Here is a 16623-nt window from a genome sequence, read left to right as displayed (position 1 = left end):
TTTTCTACAAAAGGAAAATCAATACACACTATTTTTAAATCCTTCATTTCCCCAGCATTGTATCTGATTATCTTCCAACTTTCTTTATCCACCTCCCATCTTACATTATTGTCACCATTTCCTCCTTTATTTGGAAAGGCAAGAGTGTTCATTCAAATCTCCTCCTCCTATCACACCACAAGCTACATCCTTAGGAAAACCATACTGTAATAAGTTTTCCCCTATTTTCATCACCATGTTTTTATTGGTCTCCTTCCTTCCCTCTTCATTTTGTTCATTCATTCCTTCCTACAGCAAACATTTGTCAGAGCCATACTTGGTGTTATGGGCTGAGAAAGTACAGATGAACAAAATTGAATCCTGCCCTCCAAGACGCAAGCTAGAAGATAGGAAGAAAGAAGGGAGCAGACAGGTAGCAAGGAATGAACTGGTGAAAGAGAAAGGCTGTCCCAAAGTCGTGTCCGACTCTTTTGTGACCCCATGGACTGCAACCTGCTGGACTCCTTTGTCCATAGGATTTCCCAGGCAAGAATTAGGGAGTGGGTTGCCATTTTCTCCTCCAGGGGATCTTCCTGACCCAGGGATCGAACCCACATCTCCTGCTTGGCAGGTGGATTCTTTACTACTGAGCCTCCTGGGAAGCTACAAAGCATAAAATAGGAACTGGTAGGAAGCCAAAGAAAGTTGTGACTGCTGCAAGGAAAAGAAGTCCTACTGACTACCAGAGAGACCAGAAAACCCGAGAGAAAAAGTGAGCCCATGAGATGCGCCGTGGGTCCCCCAGCGCAGCACAGCGCCACCTACAGTGTTCCGCAGGGCAGCCTCACTCTCCTCCAGGCTCAGGCGCATCTGCGTGATAAGCCTGCGAGTATCCTGAACTCGGTCCTGATGCTGGCTGCCCAGGGTCCGAAGTCTCTCCACGGTCATCTTGAGGTCATCCAGGCGGGTCCGGTAGCTATTCTCTTGGCTCCTGGTCTTGGCCAACTGGAGATTGAGGGATCTAATAGCACCTGAATACCAATAAGGAAAGGGAGGATGAGCACGTTGAGGGGTCAAGTCATCAAAAATAGAGGGCTGAAAAAGTGACTGGTTTTCGGCAAAACGGTAAAATCCCAGTATGTGAATGCATGCTCTTTTATCTCCATCATTTCAAATCTCAGGAGAACATCACAGACAGTTCTGCCACCTCCGCAAGGGCGAGGCAAAGACATCTGCTGAACTGTTACCACCAAAGATTCTATGACCCAGGGGACTGCTTTCTAAGCCCCTGAATTCTCTCCTGTGTGAAACGGGCCTCCATCACCTTCTGAAATCTGGGCTTCTCTCAGAAGGTCCTGAAGGGCCTGTTCAGCCTGCTGCATCCTGCCCTCCAGCTCTGCGTCAGGTACTGCTCCTCCGCCAGCCTGAGCCTTTGAAAGCAGTGTCTCGAGGCTCTCAAGTTGCTGCATAAACTGATCCATCTGAAATCACGAAGGAAAGAGGATTAGAACAGAGGATGGAGTTCACGGTGGAATATAATATCCCAGGAATCCAGGGGCTAAGGCTTCCCAGGTGGCACTAGTGGTAAAGAACCCACCCACCAATGCAGGAGACAAAAGAGACACTGGTTCGATCCCTGAGTCAGGAAGATCCCTTAGAGAAGGGCATGGAAATACTGGTTGCCACTCCAGTGTTCTTGCCTGAGAATCCCATGGACAGAGGAGCCTGGTGGGCTATAGTCCATAGGGTTACAAAGAGTCAGACACGACTGAAGCAGCTTAGTACACAAGCATGCATCCAGGGGCTAATGGCTACCAGTCCGGAAACGCTTGGCATGTCGTGGTAAAATTCAGACTCTAGAGCCTAGACTTTCTGAGTCTGGATCCTGGTTCCACTACTCACTGGTTGTGTGACCTTAGGGAAGTCACTTTCTTTATCCATAGGATGAGGATAATAATACTAAATGACTCAGTATTTGTAGAACAGTGCCGGGAGTAGAGGAAGTGCTATAGAGGCTGGTTAAATAGATACATTTTTTAAAACAGGTTGAGTTTGTTCTACATTTGGGTTCTGTTTGGACCCTTCCCTCCCCTGCCCTTCACTCCAGTAAAAATAATAATTCATAATTAACAACAACAACATTAATTTCATTCTTCTCTGGAATTTGAATGAGAAATTCTGGAGGCCATTTCTGTTTGGAGCCCTGACACCTTTAGATTCCTCTTTTGTGGAATAAAAGATAAACAACATATCTTTTATGTTGTTGTTGTTCTGTCGCTAAATCATGTCCAACCTCTGCGACCCCATAGACTGCATCATGCCAGGCTTCCCTGTCCTTCACTATATCCCGAAATTTGCCCAAACTCGCGTCCATTGAGTCGCTGATGCCACCCAACCATCTCATCCTCTGTCACCCTGTTCTCCTCCTGCCCTCTATTTTTCCCAGGATCAGGGTCTTTTCCAATGAGTCAGCTCTACACATCACATGGCCAAAGTACTGGAGTCTTAGCTTCAGCATCAGTCTTTCCAATGGATATCCAGGGTTGATTTCCTTTAGGATTGACTGATTTGAACTCCTCGCTGTCCAAGGGACTCAAGAGTCTTCTCAAGCACCACAATTTGAAATCACCAATTCTTTGGCTCTCAGTCTTCTTAATGGTCCAACTCTCACATCTGTACGTGACCACTGGAAAAACCATAGCTTCGACTACATGGCCTTTGTTGGCAAAGTGATGTCTCTGCTTTTTAAATATGCTGTCTAGGTTTGTCATAGCTTTCTTTCCAAGGAGCAAGCTTCTTTTAATTTCATGGCTGCAGTCTCTATCCACAGTGATTTTGGAGCCCAGGAAAATAAAATCTGTCACTGTTTCCACTTTTTCTCCTTATATTTGCCATGAAGTGAAATTTTGTGGTTAGTAATGCTTCCTAAGGCCCACTTGACTTTACATTCTAGGATGTCTGGCTCTAGGTGAGTGACCACACCATCATGGTTATTTAGGTCATTAAGACCTTTTTTTGGTATAGTTCTTCTGTGTATTCTTGCCACCTCTTCTTAATCTCTTCTGCTTCTGTTAGATCCTTACCGCGTCTGTGTTTTATCATGCCCATTCTTGCATGAAATACTCCCTTGATGTCCCCAATTTTCTTGAAGAGATCTCTAGACTTCCCAATTTTATTGTCTTCCTCTGTTTCTTTGCATTGTTCACTTAAGAAGGCTTTCTTCTCACTCCTTGCTGTTCTCTGGAACTCTGCATTCAGTTGGGTATATCTTTCCGTTTCTCCCTTGCCATTTGATTCTCTTGTTTCCTCAGCTATTTGTACAGCCTCCTCAAATAACCACTTGGCCGTCTTGCATTTCTTTTTATTGGGGATGGTTTTGGTCACTGCCTCCTGTACAAGGTTATGAACCTCCGTCCATAGTTCTTTAGACACTCTATCAGATCTAATTCCTTGAATCTATTTGTCACCTCCACTTCAGTATTCTTGCCTTGAGAACCCCATGAACAGTATGAAAAGGCAAATTGATAGGATACTGAAAGAGGAACTCCCCAGGTCAGTAGGTTCCCAACACGCTACTGGAGATCAGTGGAGAAATAACTCCAGAAAGAATGAAGGGATGGAGCCAAAGCAAAAACAATACCCAGCTGTGGATGTGACTGGTGACAGAAGCAAGGTCCAATGCTGTAAAGAGCAATATTGCATAGGAACCTGGAATGTCAGGTCCATGAATCAAGGCAAATTGGAAGTGGTCAAACAAGAGATGGCAAGAGTGAACGTCAACATTCTAGGAATCAGCGAACTAAAATGGACTAGAATGGGTGAATTTAACTCAGATGACCATTATATACACTACTGCGGACAGGAATCCCTCAGAAGAAATGGAGTAGCCATCATGGTCAACAAAAGAGTCTGAAATGCAGTACTTGGATGCAATCTCAAAAATGACAGAATGATCTCTATTCATTTCCAAGGAAAACCATTAAATATCACGGTAAGCCAAGTCTATGCCCCAACCAGTAATGCTGAAGAAGCTGAAGTTGAACAGTTTTATGAAGACCTACAAGACCTTTTAGAACTCACACTCAAAAAGATGTCCTTTTCATTATAGGGGACTGGAATGCAAAAGTAGAAAGTCAAGAAACACCTGGAGTAACAGGCAAATTTGGCCTTGGAATATGGAATGAAGCAGGCAAAAACTAATAGAGTTTTGCCAAGAAAATGCACTGGTCATAGCAAACACCATCTTCCAACAACACAAGCGAAGACTCTACACATGGACATCACCAGATGGTCAACACCGAAATCAGATTGATTATATTCTTTGCAGCCAAAGATGGAGAAGCTCTATACAGTCAACAAAAACAAGACCAGGAGCTGACTGTTGCTCAGATCATGAACTCCTTATTGCCAAATTCAGACTTAAATTGAAGAAAGTAGGGAAAACCACTAGACCATTCAGGTATGACCTCAATCAAATCCCTTATGATTATACAGTGGAAGTGAGAAATAGATTTAAGGGCCTAGATCTGATAGATAGAGTGCCTGATGAACTATGGAATGAGGTTCATGACATTGTACAGGAGACAGGGATCAAGACCATCCCCATGGAAAAGAAATGCAAAAAAGCAAAATGGCTGTCTGGGGAGGCCTTACCAATAGCTGTGAAAAGAAGAGAAACAAAAAGCAAAGGAGGAAAGGAAAGATACAGCATCTGAATGCAGAGTTCCAAAGAATAGCAAGGAGAGATAAGAAAGCCTTCCTCAGGGATCAGTGCAAAGAAGTAGAAGAAAACAACAGAATGGGGAAGACTAGAGATCTCTTCAAGAAAATTAGAAACACCAAGGGAATATTTCACACAAAGATGGGCTTGATAAAGGACAGAAATGGTATGGACCTAACAGAAGCAGAAGATATTAAGAAGAGGTGGCAAGAATACACAAGAACTGTACAAAAAAGAGCTTCATGACCCAGATAATCATGATGGTGTGATCGCTCACCTAGAGCCAGACATCCTGGAATGTGAAGTCAAGTGGGCCTTAGGAAGCATCACTATGAACAAAGCTAGTGAGGTGATGGGATTCCAGTTGAGCTATTTCAAATCCTGAAAGATGATGCTGTAATATGCCAGCAAATTTGGAAAACTCAGCAGTGGCCGCAGGACTGGAAAAGGTCAGTTTTCATTCTAATCCCAAAGAAAGGCAATGCCAAAGAATGCTCAAACTACCGCACAATTGCAGTCATCTCACATGCTAGTAAAGTAATGCTCAAAATTCTCCAAGCCAGTCTTCAGCAATACATGAACTGTGAACTCCCAGATGTTCAAGCTGGTTTTAGAAAAGGCAGAGGAACCAGAGATCAAATTGCCAACACCCACTGGATCATCGAAAAAGCAAGAGAGTTCCAGAAAAACATCTATTTCTGCTTTATTGACTATGCCAAAGCCTTTGACTGTGTGGATCACAATCAACTGGAAAATTCTTCAAGAGATCAGAATACCAGACCACTTGACCTGCCTCTTGAGAAATCTGTATGCAGGTCAGGATACAACAGTTAGAACTGGACATGGAACAACAGACTGGTTCCAAATAGGAAAAGGAGTACGTCAAGGCTATATATTGTCACCCTGCTTATTTAACTCCTATGCAGAGTACATCATGAGAAACGCTGGGCTAGAAGAAGCGCAAGCTGGAATCAAGATTGCCAGGAGAAATATCAATAACCTCAGATATGCAGATGACACCACCCTTATGGCAGAAAGTGAAGAGGAACTAAAAAGCCTCTTGATGAAAGTGAAAGAGGAAAGCGAAAAAGTTGGCTTAAAGCTCAACAGTCAGAAAACGAAGATCATGGCATCTGGTCCCATCACTTCATGGGAAATAGATGGGGAAACAGTGGAAACAGTGTCAGACTTTATTTTGGGGGCTCCAAAATCACTGCAGATGGTGACTGCAGCCATGAAATTAAAAGATGCTTACTCCTTGGAAGAAAGGCTATGACTAACCTAGAAAGCATATTGAAAAGCAGAGACATTACTTTGCCAGCAAAGGTCCATCTAGTCAAGGCTGTGGTTTTTCCTGTGGTCATGTATGGATGTGAGAGTTGGACTCTGAAGAAAGCTGAGCGCCGAAGAATTGATGCTTTTGAACTGTGGTGTTGGAGAAGACTCTTGAGAGTCCCTTGGACTGCAAGGAGATCCAACCAGTCCATTCTGAAGGAGATCAGCCCTGGGATTTCTTTGGAAGGAATGATGCTAAAGCTGAAACTCCAGTACTTTGGCCACCTCGCGGGAAGAGTTGACTCATTGGAAAAGACCCTGATGCTGGGAGGGATTGAGGGCAGGAGGAGAAGGGGACGACCCAGGATAAGATGGCTGGATGGCATCACGGACTCGATGGACGTGAGTCTGAGTGAACTCCGGGAGTTGGTGGTGGACAGGGAGGCCTGGCGTGCTGCAATTCATGGGGTCGCAAAGAGTCGAACACGACTGAGCGACTGAACTGAACTGAACTGAACTAATTTGTTACCTCCACTGTATAACCATCAGGGATTTGATTTAGGTCATACCTGAATGGCTTAATGGTTTTCCCTACTATCTTCAACTTAAGAGTGAGTTTGGTAATAGGGAGCTCATCATCTGAGCCACAGTCAGTTCCCCAGTCTTGTTTTTGCTGATTGTATAGAGCTTCTCCATCTTTAGCTGCTAAGAATACAATCAGTTTGATTTTAGTATTGGCAATACGGTGATATCCACGTGTAGAGTCATCTCTTGTGTTGTTGGAAGTGAAGTGAAGTGATGTTGCTCAGTCGTGCCCGACTCTTTGCGACCCCGTGGACTGTAGCCCACCAGGCTACTCCATCCATGGGATTCTCCAGGCCAGAATACTGGAGTGGGTTGCCATTTAATTCGCCAGGGGATCTTCCCGACCCAGGGATCGAACCCAGGCCTCCCACATTGCAGGCAGACGCTTTAACCTCTGAGCCGCCAGGGAAGCTGGTGGAAGAGAGTTGTTGTTGGAAGATATTGTTTGTTATGACCAGTGTGTTCTCTTGGCAATACTCTGTTAGCATCTGCCTTGCTTCATTTTGTACTCCAAGGCCAAACTTGCCTGTTACTCCAGGTATCTCTTGACTTCCTACTTTTGCATTCCAGTCCCCTATGATGAAAAGGACATCTTTTTTTGGAGGGTGTTAGTTCTAGAAGGTCCTGTAAGTCTTCATAGAACCAGTCAACTTCAGCATTGTGGTCAGGGCATAGACTTGGATTACTGTGATGTTGAATGGTTTGTCTTGGAAACAAACTGAGATCATTCTGCCATTTTTGAGACTGCACTCAAGTACTACATCTCAGACTCTTGTTGACTATGAGGGCTACTCCAGTTCTTCTAAGGGATTCTTGCACAGACCATTGTAGTTACAATAGTCATCTGAATTAAATTCACCCATTCCCGTCCTTTTTAGTTCACTGATTCCTAAAATATCCGTGTTCACTCTTGCCATCTCCTGCTTGACCACATCCAATTCACCTTGATTCATGGACCTAACATTCCAGGTTCCTATGCAGTATTGTTCTTTACAGTATTGGGCTTTACTTTCACCACCAGACACATTCACAACTGAGCATTAGAACCACTTTGGCCCAGCCACTTCTTTCTTTCTGGAGCTATCTCTCCAACATCTTCCAACGTGGGGGAGCTCATCTTCCAGTGTCGTATATTTTTGCCTTTTCATACTGTTCATGGAGTTCTCAAGGCAAGAATACTGGAGAGATTCACCATTCCCTCCTTCAGTGGACCACGTTTGTCAGAATTCTTCACTGTTACCCGTCTTGGGTGTCCCTGCACAGCATGGCTCATAAATTCATTGAGTTATGCAAGCCCCTTTGCCATGACAAGGCAGTGACCCATGACATCTCTTTTATGTGTTTAGGTTTCCTTTGTTTGTTTCATAAGGACATTTCTTGGGAAAAATCCATCAAGAAAGTGGCATATTATAATAGAGCACTGAATTCAGATTCAGTGGACATGGGTGGCATTTTCGATTCCACCTATGTGACTTTTGAAGAATAACACATTTTTCAAAAATGGTACATATAAGAACATAACTCTGAAGTATTATTACTACTATGTGGAAAATTTTTTTCAAGAGAGAAATAGTAATCCCCACTTCTGTCCTTAGGAGACTAGGAGGAGCCTGGGTTTGTGACAGAACCACCCAGAAGATGCTTCAGGATTTTACTTGTGAAGGTGAGGGCTGGCTAGCACGCACACCTGAGTCTTCACTTGATCATAGCAAGCTGGACAGTTGATTAATGCTGCATGGTCACAGCGGAGGCCGTCAAATCCTGGCTTGCAAACACAGCTGCCATCACTTCTACACTCCACGGGCCCTGAGCCCATTGGGTTGCAGTTGCAAGCTAGAGACAAAAGACAAACAGGAAGCTTTCATGTCAAACTAATTCTGGAACCTGGAAGTATAGCAAAGATAAAAGGAAGATCCAGTTACCCAGAGCAAAGAACCCTTCTTTGCCCTTGTTGATTCATGTTGTGTTGGATTAGTTTCTTGGCTATGTCTCCAAGCACATTCCCAACACAGAGAGGTCTTGGGAATCATCTGGCAGGTTTGTTTGGGGTGTGTGTGTGTGGATGAAGAGACACTTCAACAGCCCATCCTTTCTAGTGACACTGATTTATCTCTCCCCATTAAATTGTAAGTCTCTTGGATATTCCACAGACATTCTGGGTTTGCTCACAGGGAGAGTAACATTTCTTCTGGGCCTACAATATGCCAGAGGTAGACACCTCTCTGCATATTACGGATGAGAAATATGGGCTCAGAGAGGTTGAGTAATCTATCCTAGGACATACAGCAAGAAGATGGCAAGAATGAGAACTTGGAAAGAGCCAGTGCTGTTTTGCTTCTGCTCTGCTGCCTTTGACATAGAGAATTCAGTAAAGCAGTACCTTTATTCAATCAAACTGATTCAGTAGCACTATGCATCACATTCTGTTCTAGGAGCTGAGGTTATAACAGTGGGTGAAACGCTGCTCAAATGGAGTGATTCTCTGGGTACTCCAACTTCAGTGATCGCAAAACACTTGGAATAATGTCTGAGCATATGTTATTATTTGCTTCCATATTTATGTGTCTTCCTTATTAGCATATGAGCTCTTTGCCGAGCTGGGCTGACTTATTCATTATTACAACCTCGGTATCTAGCTCCACACTGCACACATGGTAAGAGCTTGATAAAAGATAGTTCAGCGAAAAAATTGTATTGTCTAAAGGCAGTGAAATCTCTGTTAATAGCACTTTATAGATATGGGCTTCCCTCGTGGCTCAGACAGTAAAGAATCTGCCTGCAATGCAGGAAACCTGGGTTCAATTCCTGGGTTGGGAAGATCCCCAGAGAAGGAGATGGCAACCCATCCAGTATTCTTGCCTGGAGAATCTCATGGACAGAGTAGCCTAGTGGGCTACAGTATATGGAGTAGCAAAGAATTGAACGTGACTAAGCAACTAACAATTTCACTTTTCTTTTCAGATGGAATTATATAGTTTACAGTGTGCTTTCTCATATGCTATTTTATCTTTGCAACCACTTTGAGTAAAATATTAATGGTCCATATGAGGAAACTGAGACTCAGAGAAATTAATTGGCAAGATCAGAATAATACAAGAGGCATGCTAAAAAACTGGACTTAAACTCATACTGCTGATGTCATGTGAATGCTTCCTATCATATGACATCACAGCTAACCCACAAGCTGGGGTCAGGGCAGGTAGAATTTGTGCCCCTGGAAAGAAGCCCTAAGTTGCACAGAGGTCCTCAAGCATTCCCAGGGCTGGGCACTCTGGTGTGAATGAGGGGCTCTGGACGCCCTGCAGACCTCCTGGGGAGCCTCTAATCTGGGTCCCCAGAGCCACTCTGGACCTTAAAATAAGCAAGCCTGAGTTCTGGGTACCAGGCTGGTCTGGGACCTTGGTGACTGAGGGGTGAGTCTAAGTGGCAGGCCAGTTCCCTTGAACTGAATTTGCCTCTAGAACAGAACACGTGCAAAGGCTTGAAAGAAGGGCTGAGCAAGAGGCCCGGGGTGCACACTCATGCTTTGATCTGATCTGAAGCAGCCCCCAGGAATGCTCCACGAGAGCTACTGCTTTGAAGCCCGACCTCCTCAGGAGACGTGTGAACTGTCACCTTTCTGTACATCAATCACACTGACTTCCTGAGAGGGTCTCTCCAACTACTTTACAGCCCACTCCCCTCCCACTTCAATGTGTCCAGGCTTCGTCTTGAGTCATTTATTACCTTCCTCTTACGGGTCTGGCGGCCACTTGCCTGCCTACCAGCCTGGGGACTAGCATAGGAGGCAGCCCCATTTTATCTCCTCTTCCAGTTTGGAATGTAAACCTGGCCCTTTTCCCTTCTCCCACTCAGCCTTAACCCTTTCGACATCCTCTGGCTCTGACTGCCAGAGCCCTGCTGCAGGGGAAATTGGTCTTAAGACTTCTGATCAGTGAAAGGTCCAGGCAAGTCTGAGAAGCCAAAGTAGCATCACAATATTCCCTGCGGTCAGCCTTGCCCATTTGTACGTTCTCACACGTGTACATGCACACACATGCGCACACACACACACACAGAGCCTGGCGAGTCTGCGTAGGGGTGCAGTCCTACCTCGACACTTGTCCGCTGGGTTGGGGGCCAAGGGGTCCCCATAGTAGCCGGCTTTGCACTGGTCGCAGTGGGCACCGGTCGTGTTGTAAAGGCACTTCAGACACCTGCCTGTCAGGCGGTCGCAGTTCCCGGGGGCATTAGGGTCCACATTGTTGCTGCACTGACAGGGCTGACAAGGCCTCACTGGACCATGTTCCCCAAAGGGGTCCCCAAAGTAGCCGTCGGCACAGAGCTCACAGCGGGTGCCTGGAAGGAACCACGAGTCAAGCCACGCACGTGATCATCGATTAGCAGCAAAACCAGAGGCAGAGGCTGAAATTATGTTACTCCCCAGAAGAGCTTCCCCAGCCTGGAACCCCAGAACAGCAGGCTCAGGAGCAGGAACTCACAGCAGGAGGCTAACTCTTCCACACCACGGTGGTCACAGATTCTAGAACACAAGCACCACCAGGGGCCTTCCTGCCAGTTAACAAGCTGGCTAGGGAAAAGTCAGATGGAGCACCAAACCACTAAGGCTGCGGCTCAAGACAAGCTCTTCTTTGAGACCAACCAGCAGAGAGGTGTGACACGTATAACGTTACTAAGTTTCCCTTCTTTAGCTTGGTTCAAATTTTTTTTGTTTGTTTTTGATAAGGACCTTTTTTAAAATCTATATTGAATTTGTTACAATATTATTTATCTTTGGGTTTTTTGGCCATGTGGCATGTGGGATCCTAGACCCCCAACTAGAGATCAAACCTGCATCCCATCCCCACCCCCGACCTTCACCCCATTGGAATGTGAAATCTTAACAACTGGGCCACCGGGGAAGTCCCTCCTTGGGGTTCATTTTTTGAAACTTAGTTAAACTCTATATTTCATCTGACAACTTCACCTCCTAATTGCAAACCTCTTAAAACAGCTTTAGTTGTGTCCTCCCATAGCTCTACGTCCCGCCCTTCTTCAATCCACGTCAGCTCTTGGGCATGGATCTCTCCTTATTTTTAAAACGAGCCCATTGAGAATAACCCTGAGTCATGAGCAGTCCCTGGAGATCCCTTGGATTGGACAGATGCATGGCAGGAGGACAGGGTGGGCAGCTGGCCTCACCAGTGATGCCGTGGGGGCAGTTATTGCACACCACCTCCTCTGTCTCTGGCATCACGGAGCAGCTGAATCCATTGCGACAGGGACAGGGTTTGCAGCTGCGGGGGTCGTGTGGGTCGTTGTAGAAACCGATGGGGCAGTCCGCACACTCGATGTCGGGGTTCTCATCCCCCGAGTAACAATCTCCTGGGAGGCAGAGGGAGAACAGAGGGGTAGAGAAATGAGCAGGTAAAACTGTCCACTTTCTTTAATACAGAGGACGACGCGTGGGAGGCAGGGCTTGGTAATTCAAAGCCTCCCTTTCTGCAGCTTTCCCCAGAGTGCCTGAGCGCTGGCCCTCCCCTCTGCCCTCCTACCAACTCTAAACATGGCCACGACCCTGAATCTCACCCTCCCTCTCCCAGGCTGGGCAGACACGCACTCCTTTTACCACCATCCATAAGTTAACACCGCTCCCCTCTTCCCCACCACTTGTCGGCACATTCATTCAGGTCCTGACACTGCCTTTGATCTCCCCAAACAATTCTTGCAATTTGATGCCAGCTCCCCCACCCAGCACTGAACCGTGACAACCATTTCCTGTAACCTAGCACCTTTCTCACAACCTTGTGGCATTTCCATCATGAAAAGGATGGAATGTAATAAAGCGCCATGTCCATCTTCCCCTGAGTCCAGCCCTGCTCTCCTTAATCCTTTCCCATCTCGGAAATGAGTTCAGGCACCGCCTTTCCTGCACAGCTCTCTCTTCCACGGGAGACCCCGGTCACCTGGCTGCGCCCCGAACCGCCTGGTTCAGGTAGGTATCTTTTCACTCACCTGTGTCTGGATCACAGGCCCCTCCCCCTTGGCAGTTACAAGGAATACAGGTGCCAAAAGGTCCCAGTCTGGCTGAATCTCTTTTGTAGCCAGAAGCACATTCCTGGCAGAACTGTCCCTTGTACCCAACAGGACATACACATTGTTCAACCCAGGGTGCTGGGGTTCCTGAGATGGGGCGGGCTGAGATCAAGGTCACGTTGTCGAGGTACCCAGTACCTGCAAGAGAGAAGACAGGTGGGAAGCAACAAGTGGTTAGGTCCAGGGATCTAAAGTCAGGCCTCACATTGGATTTTTTCTTAACTCCTTAATAAAAGGAATTCACATTTTAAGGCAAGACAAGGAAAATTTAGACATAAAACTTTCTCTCTGCCCTCTGGCCTCCTTCTTCCCCTCTACTTACATTGTGCAGCGGCATCATGTGGTAAGCAGACCTCCCATGTGGCAGAAATACCTGCTCAACCACAAAGATCAATTTTTCTCCTTCTGGCGCCAGCCATGTAACTCCTTAGACATAACATTCCTTTGTCAATCCTGGTAAGGGGTCACAGTGACCTCCTGCTTACTTGCCTTGTGTGTGCAGACATCTTTGGTGAACTTTATGTCAATGCCAATATATCATTTCCCTTAAAGACAGTGATTGGTGCAGAACGGACTAGTCAGACACCTGGAGAGATTGGGCCACACCTAATGGAAGTTCTTAAATACTTGCTTATGACCTTATTAATGTTACTAGTTATATTATATGCTGCCTATTTTACAAGATTAAAGTTCCCTGCAAATGTATGCATGCATGCTCAGTCACTCAGTTTTGTCCGACTTTTTGTGACCCCCAGGGACTGTAGCCTGCCAGGTTCCTCTGTCCATGGGATTCTCCGGCAAGAAGTGGAGGAAGTGGGTTACCATTTCCTCCTTCAGGGGATCTTTCCGACCCAGGGACTGAACCCATGTCTCTTACATCTCCTGCATTGACAAGCAGATTCTTTTACCACTGAGCCACCTGGGAAACCCACCAAATGTGTGACTGAGCCTCAGATAAAATTAATGATAATTAGATGACTGGAAACAAGTTGATCAAATATATAGTTTTACAAGATCAGTGGTTGTAATAATGTACAGTATGGGAAGAAGCAGCAAAAGGGAACTGTTCTGAGGACCGTAACAGACCAGTAAGACAGGTGGTCCAGAGGCTTTTGGTTACTGTTAACAGAAACTGGTCCAGTAACAGCACTTCCTGTGGCCTATCAAAAAAGTCCTCACTTGACTTGGGAATGTGCATTTCTGGTGCCATGGGACAAACTGGTCACAAAATACCTCCCAAACCATGACTGAAATTAAGACAGAAGGGAAAGGGACTGTAAACTAAAGAACACTGCCCACTATCCCGTTCTATAAGAATCAGGTCTTTAGCCACTGCGGTCGCTGACCTGCAACACATCCTGAAAGGAATTCACGACAAAGATCAGAATGAAGTACCTTGTGCTCTAAGAAATCAGACAAAACCGGCCCTATCTAAGGGGCCGATCTATCTAAGATCTTTTCAGGAAAAAATTTTATGAATCCAGTTTATTGCATCTCCTCATACTTAGAAAAGCACTAAAACCGTTAATTAAGATATCTGTCCCCTGGGAAGAGCAGTAACCCTTCTACCAAGACTTGTGCTTGACTGCACGCACTCCCTTCCAAGGTCGCTTACATACTGGATTCCCCTTTACCTCTTTGGAACTGTTCTCAGAACTTTCCGAGAGACAGCCTCCAGGCTCTACTTCTTATATTGGCTTGAATAAGATTTTCCATTTCTTTCTTAGATTGACTCTTTTTTTAAACCTTTTATCTTATATCAGAGTATAGATTGACTATTGATTAATTTTTTCATTGATACCCCAGATGACATTCACTCCCTCTGGCATGCATAATGGTATAGCACTTCATCATCGCTGAGTGCACTGGTTCTGGTGTCAGAAAAATCAGGATTTGAATTCTGGCTTGATCCTCACTAGCTCTGTGAATTGGACAAGTCACATAACACCTCTGACTGTGTTTCCTCAGCTACAGAAGAGAAATGACAGAGGTATCCACATCCCACGTTGTCATGAAATTAAATGAGACAATGCATGTATTGTAGTGTGCTTGGCACATAGTAAAGACTCAATAAATTGTTAGTAAACACCTTTTCCACTTCCTGCTTTATTCACTGTATCAGTGACATGGAAAAGGTGCATGTTAGCCATGGATCCTAAAAAGCTTAAGCAGTCTCATTTAAATAATTCCAATCATGATAAGGAGAACCCAACATAGTGCATAGTATGTAGAAAGTTCAATAATAAGAATTTACAAAATACATGGTGATGTCCAAAGATGGTAGCACCAAGTACAATCCCAAAGGAAAACTACTCAAGAAATAAAGAGAACGGTGTTGTAGATGCCACTTCTGAGCTAAGGGAATGTGCCCTTTTGCTGTAGGTTACCTTCTTCAAATAATCGGCTTCAATCTAAATTCAGAGACTCTCTGGCAAGGCAGCATCATTTATTCTTCATTGATGTGACCTCTTTTCAAGAAATACTCCTTCGTAACTCTTTACTGACTGGGAGATTTTTGCAGAAACTAAGGCTTGTGGTTGGCGATTTGTTATATTGAAATATTCTGGTCAATAATGTTTGGGTAACAAAAGATGTACTAATACATCTCTGGTCAATAATGTGTTAACAACATCTTGTAGAATGTAAAAATGTAGACCCAATCGGAGATTCTACATCAAAACCATTCGTAGTTTGTCCACCTGTTTGGAGATTGTCACCAAGTTAGAGAGCTGAAGCAAGTTAAACGAAAACCTAACAAGGGAGGAATTCCTTTCTTTTAGTCACTTACTGTATTCTCCGTAGGTAGCTCGGATCCTCAGGGCTGTGAGGTTCCGCAGTAACCTCCGATACTCAAAGTAACTCAGCAGGGGTCTCCAATTACTGCTTGGATGTTCATTTAATCTGCATGATTTAAAACCAAAAGGTGAAAAATCCAGCTCTCCTCAAATCTTATAATGTGTATACCTGATTCAATTATGCCCGAGAGTGCAGGAACAACTAAGCCCCTTCACAGCCCTTAGAGGGGGATGAAGGACAAGGAGCCATATCCCTGTAGGCACAAGCCTGGAGCTTTCCCACTCCGTGGGGAATGCAAGCCCCACAGGATGTGATGGAGTGGAGGAAGCTGAACTCCAGGGGTTACGGCATCCAGTGAGGGTCCAAGTCCTCAAAGACCACTTTCTACTCTTGGTCACACGAAACCTAATAGCAGGAACATCTGAGTTCCAGAAGCTCTGATTTTGAAAAGCCGTCATTCATGTTTGGTTTTGTTGTTTAAGTGATTTGTTATCTGAGCATGTTTCACCTCCTCTCACAAGTCAGTGTCCACCTTTTACACTGTCCATGTCTAATACTTCTTAGTTTTGGCATCATGTTGCCTCGGTGTATCACATCACCAGCCCCTGTACTATTTTTTTATTTTAATGTTGTTTTTTGGTTTTTACTGGAATAGCTCTTTCAGGAACAACCCTAACCCTTTTGCCTCATCCATTGATTCATGAAATAAGCATTTACTGTACACTTGTTTTGAGCTAGAAGCTGTATTAGGACAGAGAATACAAAGACAAGTAGAGTGAGGTGATCAATGTCTACCCAAGGTGGTGGGTAAATATGTAATTATGATACAAAGCAGAGAGTGCTGTGACAAATGCATGAACAGCACGCCACAGAAATTCACGATGGACTGTACCTTACCTGGGGTTCTGAGAAGGCAAATACAAAGGGAAAACCTGTAAGCTGAATCTCAAAGAGTAGTTCACCAAGCTGGGAATGTGGGAACGGGTGTTCCGGCATGGAGAGCTAAGTGTGTGTATCAGAATAAGCTGCAATTGGTTATTTAAGAACACAGTGTGTGTTGTGGGTCTTCTATACATTATTGCCTTTACTTCTACCCTGGAGTAGGCCCCCAACAACCTTCATTTGAACCACTGTGAATGTGATCTGATGGTTCAGTTACCCAAACCATCCTCCACACAGGATCTGCACCCAGC

General features: G+C 45.0%; 1 protein-coding gene across 1 annotated transcript in view; it reads right to left on the bottom strand.

Moving 5' to 3' along the window:
- Window positions 1-16623, bottom strand: part of LAMC2 (laminin subunit gamma 2) — a 70159-nt gene that overhangs the window by 13142 nt on the left and 40394 nt on the right. The window contains exons 8-14 of the mRNA XM_069546250.1: window positions 15423-15535; window positions 12554-12772; window positions 11741-11923; window positions 10652-10897; window positions 8247-8392; window positions 1304-1460; window positions 805-1010 (exon numbers count right to left, since the gene is read on the bottom strand). Coding sequence (XP_069402351.1) covers window positions 805-1010; window positions 1304-1460; window positions 8247-8392; window positions 10652-10897; window positions 11741-11923; window positions 12554-12772; window positions 15423-15535 — 1270 coding nt within the window. The remainder of the gene's footprint in view (window positions 1-804; window positions 1011-1303; window positions 1461-8246; window positions 8393-10651; window positions 10898-11740; window positions 11924-12553; window positions 12773-15422; window positions 15536-16623) is intronic.

This window comes from Ovis canadensis, chromosome 12 (assembly GCF_042477335.2).
Source record: "Ovis canadensis isolate MfBH-ARS-UI-01 breed Bighorn chromosome 12, ARS-UI_OviCan_v2, whole genome shotgun sequence".
NCBI classification, from domain to species: Eukaryota; Metazoa; Chordata; class Mammalia; order Artiodactyla; family Bovidae; genus Ovis; species Ovis canadensis.
The sequence above is the reverse complement of the archived record's forward strand: the minus strand, read 5'-3'. Positions and strand labels throughout refer to the sequence as shown.